The following is an 8944-nucleotide window of genomic DNA, read 5'->3' on the forward strand; positions in this document are numbered from 1 at the left end:
TAGCCATGTAATCCCTTAACCGCATTACAATTAAAGATTTTGTAGTCTGTACATGTCCATTGCACTCTGTTTGCTTTGCACACGCTTCAAGCAGCCATGGGTAGAAAATGGTGGAACCATCCACAGAGATCAATTTCCTGAGGCAAATGCTTAGTCAATTATATTATTCCTTTGGCTGGTTGAAATAATCTGTCTCAGTATTTCAGAAATTTCTGAATTTATGTTGATGAAGTGAAAGTACAGTGCTAAACTCAGCAACACAATCTCTGGAGCTGTAGGGTAGCATATTAAAAGTAACAGGTTTTACATAGTCCAGTTACGTTTTACAGTAATGAATAACCTAATACAATACTTATTCTATTTAAGTAAAAATACCTGTGTTGTTATTGTCCCAGCAGCACTGTGTTTTAGGCGAGGAGTAAATGCACCTGTATGCACAGCCAAGCAGAATAGAGATTGTTCTGTGGTAATAGAAACATATTATTCAAGTGTCAGATTTGGTCACACTTGCTTATTTGCTATAGATATGTTGAAACCATATGATTGGGTGTTGCTGCCACTATTGTTCATTCTGTGAATCCTAAGGGGCTCATGTTGAGGATGTAAAAAGAGGATGGATATTGTTTACTTCACAGCACATGAAGAACTACATGTATTTATAAAAATAAGAGAAATATCACGTTTGGTTGTGTTTCTGATCAGTTTCATGAAGGTTCAAATATATGCTCAGTAATAAATGCTGGCCAGTCAAATATGCAGTTTTTCATACAATAGAAGAAATGGTAACACAAAAGTGCTGCATTTTGTAATAAGTAACTCTATAACAAATTTAGTTACTTTTAATTATTTTTGTAAGTAGTGAGTAATGTAGCTAAGTTACTTTTAAAAGTCACATTCAACACTCTACTTGGGAGACACAGGCTCAGTGCTTATTTTTGGATTCACTGTGGCTAATGAGGATGTTTAATTCTTTTATGCAATTTAAAGACATCGACACGGTTTGCCAAGGGAGAGCTCCATTGGTGGACTTGCGCATGTTAATGTGGGTTTTTAAGAAACCAGGTTTCTGTCTTAAGTGGGCTACTCACCTTAACCCCAGTTTTGTGTGTGTATGTAATCATACACAATGTTAGGAAACCAGAGTATCTGGAGAAAAAGCCTGCTATCCTGAGAAAAATGTACAGCCTCTACACAGCCAATGACCAGATTGGGATTTGAACTCAGTATAGCAACAGTGAAAAGTACCACATCATCCATCTTAAAGATAGATGTGCTATTTACTTGGATTGTCCCAGCACATACAGAACATCTGAATAATGCAAAAACCATATCTGAACCTTTGAGGCATGAGCATTCTGAAGCAAGGTACAGTCATAATTGTGGGTCACGAATGCCATAATCTTGTTCACCAGAAATTCAGATGTGACAAGACGGAGGCATGATGAAGATCTGGACTAATGACATTAAGGCAAGTTAAAAAGTACTCTGACAGGCCCCAGATCCCATAATGAAGGATATCTGGATTAGCAGGTCTCAAATGTCAAGAATATCTGAGTGATAGGGATCATGTATAAAAAATACCTAGACTGAAAAGGCCCAAGCATGAAGAACATATACTGTAGACCAGCTATCTGTTCTACCCAGTTTCGCCTGGGAGAGTGATAAAATATGATACATGTGTAAAATAAATAAAAAGCAGATATTAGACTTACAATGTTTTTAATATTACTTAGCATCTAGTGCTTCTGGGGTTATTATGCCTTTGTAAAATTTTACTGGGAAATTAACTATAAGCTTTAGAGAAACAAACAAGTAATTTTGCAGGAAAGAACAAGCAAAGCAAGGAGCAAATGTACCTGTACACACAGCTATTGAAGTATTATAACTCGATCACTGAGAGGCAATGAGGGTCGAGTGGCACACTTGCCCTCCTACTCCCTGAGCAGCCCTGCTTGCATATCCCCATGAAGTGTCCATTCCCTCTCACTCCTCCTTATAAAGATGAGAAAAGAAAATAGGGAACAGATTTTTATATAATCCAGAAAAAGAGTTATTGAGAGGCACACATAAAAATCTCATTGTTTTTCTTAAATGCTTAAATATTTAAAAATTCTAAGTATTTATTGTAGTCAACATAAATGCCTGAAATTGTTCTGTTACACCATTATTTTTAATTCTTTTGAAGTAAAAATCGTGTTGATATCATGATGTAATCTGGAGATATTGAGGTCAAAACAGGTCCTGTGAAAATGTCAACATTACATTTATTCACGTAGCAGATGCTTTTATCCAACTCGACTTACAAAAGAGGTGAAAATAATCAAGTAAACATTAGTCTGGAAGATTGTTCTGGAACAAATGTTACAAGACAAGTTTAAAAAAATTGATCATCACAAGTGAAGAGCTCAAAACAAAATGTATGGTTTTAGTAAGGTTGTTTTTTATTTTTTATTTTTTTAGACATGTATGTGTTTATGCATGATATATACAGTATATAGAAAATCTAAAATTGTATTTACTGTATTCTAAGTTAGACTAAATTGGACATACAGTAACTGCAAAGATTTTTAGAAATGGTTTATGGTGGTTTTTGCATGATGCTCGAACAGACAATAAGAAATAAAGCAAGTTATATAGATTGTATATAAAGTGCCATTCTTCCAAGCAATTTTAATAAGGCTCACTATCTACCTGTTTCTGCCATCTAGAGTTATGTATTGCTGTTAAATCAGTATTATGTTAACTGATAACGACAATTTTAGTGAGATTATCTCTATTTTCAATATTATCTGTATACTTAGAAAACCTAAACTTTTATTAGCCTATATTCAGAGTTAGACTGTACTGGAAATAATTGCAACATTATATTAAAATAAGTGTTGTGGTTTTCACATGATACATTAACAGAAATAAACTCTATTATATAGATAGATAAGCACCATTGGTGACAAGTGTCCAAATTGATGTAATATAATGTGCCTGTAGGTAAGGCTAAAGACATCTAAAGCATCTAAGCTGAGAAGGCTTGACATGGGGAGAGCATATTAATGGTCAGCAGTGAAGAGTGTCCAAACTAATAAGCCTCACATGTGACAAGCATCTAAACTAGCAGAGACGACAGACTTCTTGGAAGAATTTGAAATTTAATGATGCGCTATTGAGCTCAACAATCAAACTGTGTAATGCAGCATGGTGTTACATTTAAAGGCAGGGATCAGTTTCTGCTTAAGCATTGAGCTGTGATTGAAATTAATTCTGTTTGCTCCCACTGGTTAACTCAGACTTGTTTTTGTTTGTTTTTTCAGCTACTAAGGTGGTGAATAACCTCATTTCAAAGCTGCCAAGTGACAGCAGCCAGGAGCAGCCATCTGTTGATGTCATCATGAATATCTGTGCCACACTCAACAATTTAGTAGCCAGTTCCTCAATGGCAGCCCGTGATATTGTGTATTTTGATGGTGTGGATAAACTGATAAACATCAAAAGAAACAAGAGCAGGTACGACCAATGCAACAGGTTCCCAATATTGAAGCAGTGCTAGATGAAAAGGAGCAGGGTTGCCCTCGGAATAACTGCAAGCTTTCAGACCTGAAGATGGCTGATCCTGTAAATTTAAAGCATCAGCAGAATTCTCTGGTAGTTAACTAACTGCCAAATGTGAAGAAAGTGGCCCACTTGGTCTGTTAAATCTTGGGTATAATTTAAAATTACTTATGATTTGTTGACATAATGTTGTAGTGGAGAGGAAAAGAATGCCTAGGCTAATTCCAGGAATGTGGAGTATGAACTGTGAGGAAAGACTGAGGAATTGAGCTTTTTCAATTTGAATTAGCCGAGATTAAGAGTTGATAAAGTAAAATTGTTGCAAATTGTGTAGAGAATTAGTATGGTGTATTCACGCTGTTATTTTATAAGAACACAGGCTCACAAATGGAAACTTGCTATGGGTAAATTTTGAACAAACAAGAAATAATTTTTCTTCACAAAGAGAAACAGACACATATAATAAATTACCAAGTAGTGTGGTAGACAGTAGGGCAACAGGAACCTTCAAATTTGTTTTTTATCCCTGGCAGAGAGAAGGCAGCAGACGCAGCCAACACAGTCCTGTCCAACATGCTACGCTACAGCAAACTGCACCGTGATTTAAAAAAGGTAAGTAGTACGGTATACTCTATGCTCTGCTCTGTCTGTCACACCAAGACAGCTGCTACTCAAAATTGGCTGGTGGTTTCTACAGGTATGACCTGTTCTTTTGTCATCATGACTGTCCATCTGCACTGTAGAAAACATTGTTCTCAAAGTTGTATTATAAACTCTTCTTGCACCTCAGCAACCAGATATTTCCACTTAAAACTAGAATCAAATTTATTTTAGACTGAAATAGTGCCCTCAATGGCAGTCAGATGGCATCCTAAGGCAGTGCCACATTCCTCACTCTTTTCATGTAAACACGTTTGTGTATTTTATATTTCTGTCTTATTTCCTCAGTAGGAAAGTTTAAAAAACTGTAAGAGCAGTAGATATGTACACCCAAGTGCATGCTTCAAAATACTATTCATGTTTAAATTTTCTGAACCTACTATTTCCATGACATGGTTGCTGAGAGCTGGATGTTATCTGGCACTACTAAGTACCAGGTAAGAAACTTTTGCAAGGAATGCAAGTCTGTTATAGGGCACTTGCACTTAACATTCAGACCTATTTGTAAAAACCCAATTAAGAACTACCCTCCAACCTCTTGTGTACATCTTTAGGATGCGGGAGGAGACTGGGGATAACTCGCTTGAAGAAGTGACTGGGCCAGAATTTGAACCCCATCTCCTGGAGCCGTGAAGTAGAGACCCTGACCTTAGTACCGTCATGCCACCCATTCTGTAGCCTTTATATTTATAACAAACCCACCAGTTCTATACTTAAAAATTATTTTTTGATACTTTGCTTCCCTGTCTCTGCTAAGCCTCTGTGCTCTCTGGAAAGCCAGGAAAACATAACCTGTTAAGCGAAATGAGGAACCGCCTTCAATCCTCCCCCACCTCGCAGTATTGTCTGTTTGCTAGGAAGGACCTTGGTTGCCATGGAAGCAGCACCACCTCAGCCTGAGGGCTCTTTTTACACAGGTGGAATTTGCAGGCAGCTCCTGTGACGTGCATTCCCTAGCCAAGCTGGCTCACCTAGCCCTGTCAGGCAAGTTGTGGGGGGAGGGAGTAAGGCTATAGCAGGCGCCCATGTGTTTGACTTGTTGACGTTTTGAATTAGTCCCTGATCCAGGACAACTTGTCCTGGATGATCCTGTAATCCTATGTTCATCTGAAAGAAATGGCACATCATTTTAGCTCCTGTGAAATAATTTCTTCTGTATGTGGCAACACTTGCCACTCATAGATGGCCTTCCCATTCACAAAGCCTTTCCACTGCATCTGGAACTGTGCAGCCTATAAAATGGACAGGCATTGTTCACTTCAACCATCTGAACCTGAATCCAAGATTTGGCTTTATATTAACTGCAGATGCTCACCAGATACTCACCCCTGTATATGAAGAACTTCTGCTGAAATATGGATGTTGTAGCCTGTGTACGAGTGTGTCATCTTTCCCTTCACTCTATGTAAACAGATGGTCACCACTGAATGACCTGTACCTGCTTAGAATTGCATCAGATTTTCATCCACTTAGATCATCTCTCTATGTCCCTCTCTCCAACATTATTTAACAGCTGTTTTGTTCACACCTGATCATTTAACTTTCAGATTTACAGTTGTAAATTACATTTATGGTAAGGGCAGCAGAATGTGTGGCTTCAGCTTAGTCTTCATCATGACTACGTGGTGTTTTAAAGTAACATAAATGTTAGGGAAATTATGATTTGGAGCCATTTTACCAACAAACAATGGTGTGAAAAATAAAGTTTCCCCAAAAGTTAGCAAAAGCTACAATTAATTAAAACAGTGCCATTTTTACACCATAAACATAGAAACTGAAGTTGTTGGGTTTTAAGGGTATCATCAAATTGGTGATGGAATTGAACTGTTAGCATAGACAGCAAACACTGGTTTTAGGGCAACAGATGTCCACCACAAGTGACAGTGTGCTATTCTGGTGGGGCCAAAAATTGTTTTGTTAGGAAAGTGTGAAGGTATAGCCCACCAGTCATCTCAGATGTGATCAGGAGCAATAATTTGGTTCTGAGCTGAACAATACAATACTGATCTCTTAGAGTCATGGTGAATGTGGTACACTGGAAGATCATCCAAGGGTTCTCTAATTTTCCTTTTTGTTCCTTCTTTTACAGAAAGGATTCAGTAAACGTGATCTTTTAGATTAAACTCAACAAACACAAAGCCCTTCCTTTTGAAAATATCAGTGTTGTGGTTGCCTTGAAAAAGGACCCAAAAATATACTCCAATGTTTTTTCTTTCTACCACCCACCCATGACAAGCTCCATCCACTCAGACGTCACATTAACCTCCAAAATTGCAACCCATGTTGTCCCACATCCGCTGTGTTCCACCTCTTTGAGTCCATGGGAATGACTGAATTAGATATCTCCACAAGACTGTGAGATTAATTCTCCAGAAGAGAATACAACAGAAGGTCTCAGATTGCACAGCTCCTTGTAATGTTCCCAACGATGACAAGAATAAGGATTGTTAATGGATTGGCGGAGATCAGCATAAACTGGAGCGTGACACTATCACTGATTGAGCCTGCCTAGGATGTGCCATTTTTGAGAATTTCCAGGTGGCCTTACATTTGGGAGGTTTGATAAGCTGAAAACAACATTACAATGGTCTTTCATTATGCTGGAGGCAATCTTACCTTTGGACGAGCGTCATACAGCACTAGCTGTCCTCTGTTGGGATTATCATCTTGGATTATTCAAGTAACACCTTTTATATTTTAAGAGCTTCTGTAAAAAGCCAAATTCCCCCCTGGGGGCAAATAAAGTTCTATCTAATCTAAAGTGACTGTGGACCTACGGCCAGTCTAGGAGGTACACCTGAGGGACTGCTTCTCAATGAGTAACACAGTGAGACCTGTGGACTTGGTTTTGAGATAATGTGGCATGCACTAAGTCTATCATCATGAAGAAGTTTGGCTTCACTGGACAATGCAGGATGTTCTGCATTTAGGCAGGCATCTCAAAATATTTGTGTTTCATCAGTGGGACTGGCAACTTTAGACACTGGAGTTTGACCTACAACAGGATTCTGAGAGAAAGTTGGCTTCTCATTAGAGGTGGCCGCTCATGTTAGGCAAACGCATCTTCGTTCATCCACCTGCTGACAAAACTGCCTTGCATTATGGTCAGCAGTTGAAATTTATTTGAATTTCAGTGAAAAATTCAATAATTGTAAGTCTTTTCAGTCGTGTTTATAGTTTAAACAATTTGCAAACATTATTTTTTTTCATCTCTCTCTGGATAGCTGATTCAAAAGCCATGAAACCTGGACATGTTCCCACTTGATCCAGTTTCCTTTTGAGCAGCTGTTGTGAAAATACTCTTCTTGCTTTTGGAATGTTAATTTTTTCTCATGTTTTTAAATAAGAATTATTTTTGCAATTCTGTATTTTTTAAGAAAGACAAATAGAGCATAAAAATAATTTAGTGCCTTTAAGCAGTGGTACAAAAATTGTGAGGCTTCTACATAATAAATGGGAAAAACCCCTTGAACTGTGTATTTATGGAGCGAGAGGCCTGCTCTTTCTGCTCCATGTCTGAGTGTGTGTGGGTGTGGCAGAGAGGTCCGGTTTTGCACACATTAAGCTGTGACAGAAGCACTTACAGTACATGACCATTTTCCCCCTGTGTTCTTTTTTTTTTTTTTTTTTTAGTTCCCAGCTTTATTTTTAACACTCTGTCTGAAGCTTGTGGTGCTTAGGTAGCATTAGACATGAATCCTTGTATGCATGTTTTGTGTGTGGAGGGGCGTAAACAGAGGTTTAGTTTACTTTTGTGTGATGAATTGACTTGTGTTATGCAAAAATAAACTTCAAGATGTTTATATCAAGTATTCTGAGTAAACAGTATAGCTATAGTTATAGCTATATTATTAACTATTTCATTTATGATTTATTTTGGTGGTGAGCATGAAAAATTAAATTTTTCAAAGATGTCCTTGTCTGTGTGTGTCTGTTTCAGCATGCTAAAAGAAAGTGTATGGAGCTAGAGAGTGCTGCTTTTACTATCTGGCCTTTGCTTTACTATATATGGGGCTACCATGATACAAGTAACACCACACATGGCATTCTCAAATCCATCCTATTCAGCGGTACAGGGGCCGATCCCAGCAGCATGAGGCACAAGGCAGAAACCAACCCTGGAGAGGGTACCACTCTCTCAGAGTGCACTTAAACACACGGGGCCAATTTACAGGCATCGATGAATCTAACAGGCAAAATTTTGAAGATGTGGAGAAAAATAAAAATACCCAAAGATAAACATCCACAGAGACGTGAGAAAAACTGAAAGGCAGATGCGAGAGTTGAACCCTGGGAGCTAAATTTGTTAGGCAGCGTTTGTCAACTACAATGCTGACATATTACCCGACAATGCAAATGTTAAAATAAATTAAAACATCCTTTATGTAGACACACTGAGCACATTAGCCATTTTGAGAAATTTTCTTTAGTGAGCATTCACAAGATGGCAAGTAGATGCTCCAGTTTAAGTGGGTTGTTATAGTTATGTTGGATTGTGGTTTACAGCAGTCTCTCACCCAAGTGGGGTGTGGATTGCCATTGGTGGGTCACAAGAAAGCCATTTCAGACACTGAGTTGCTGTGACATCCTCTGATCTCCCCCCATCCCTTGGTTGCCAGAGCGATCGACAAAGCCCTGCAATGTTTTTCCCCATTTCTAACGCTTGCTTCACTAAGAGGCAAAACCGATCATTTAATCATGTTTATTTCACCAAGGGGAATTATTCAGATGCCCTCCATGG

The 8944-nt window shown here is 38.3% G+C and overlaps 1 protein-coding gene across 2 annotated transcripts in view; it reads left to right on the plus strand.

The window, feature by feature from the left end:
* pkp3b (plakophilin 3b) overlaps positions 1–8117 on the plus strand; it is a 58903-nt gene extending 50786 nt beyond the window's left edge. For both annotated transcript variants that reach the window (XM_051923200.1, XM_028794197.2), the window contains 3 exons: positions 3306–3498; positions 4077–4155; positions 6293–8117. In XM_051923200.1, the coding sequence (XP_051779160.1) occupies positions 3306–3498; positions 4077–4155; positions 6293–6325 (305 nt within the window). In that variant the 3' untranslated portion in view covers positions 6326–8117. The remainder of the gene's footprint in view (positions 1–3305; positions 3499–4076; positions 4156–6292) is intronic.
* The last annotated feature ends 827 nt before the right edge of the window (positions 8118–8944 follow it).

This window comes from Erpetoichthys calabaricus, chromosome 2 (assembly GCF_900747795.2).
Source record: "Erpetoichthys calabaricus chromosome 2, fErpCal1.3, whole genome shotgun sequence".
NCBI lineage: Eukaryota > Metazoa > Chordata > Cladistia > Polypteriformes > Polypteridae > Erpetoichthys > Erpetoichthys calabaricus.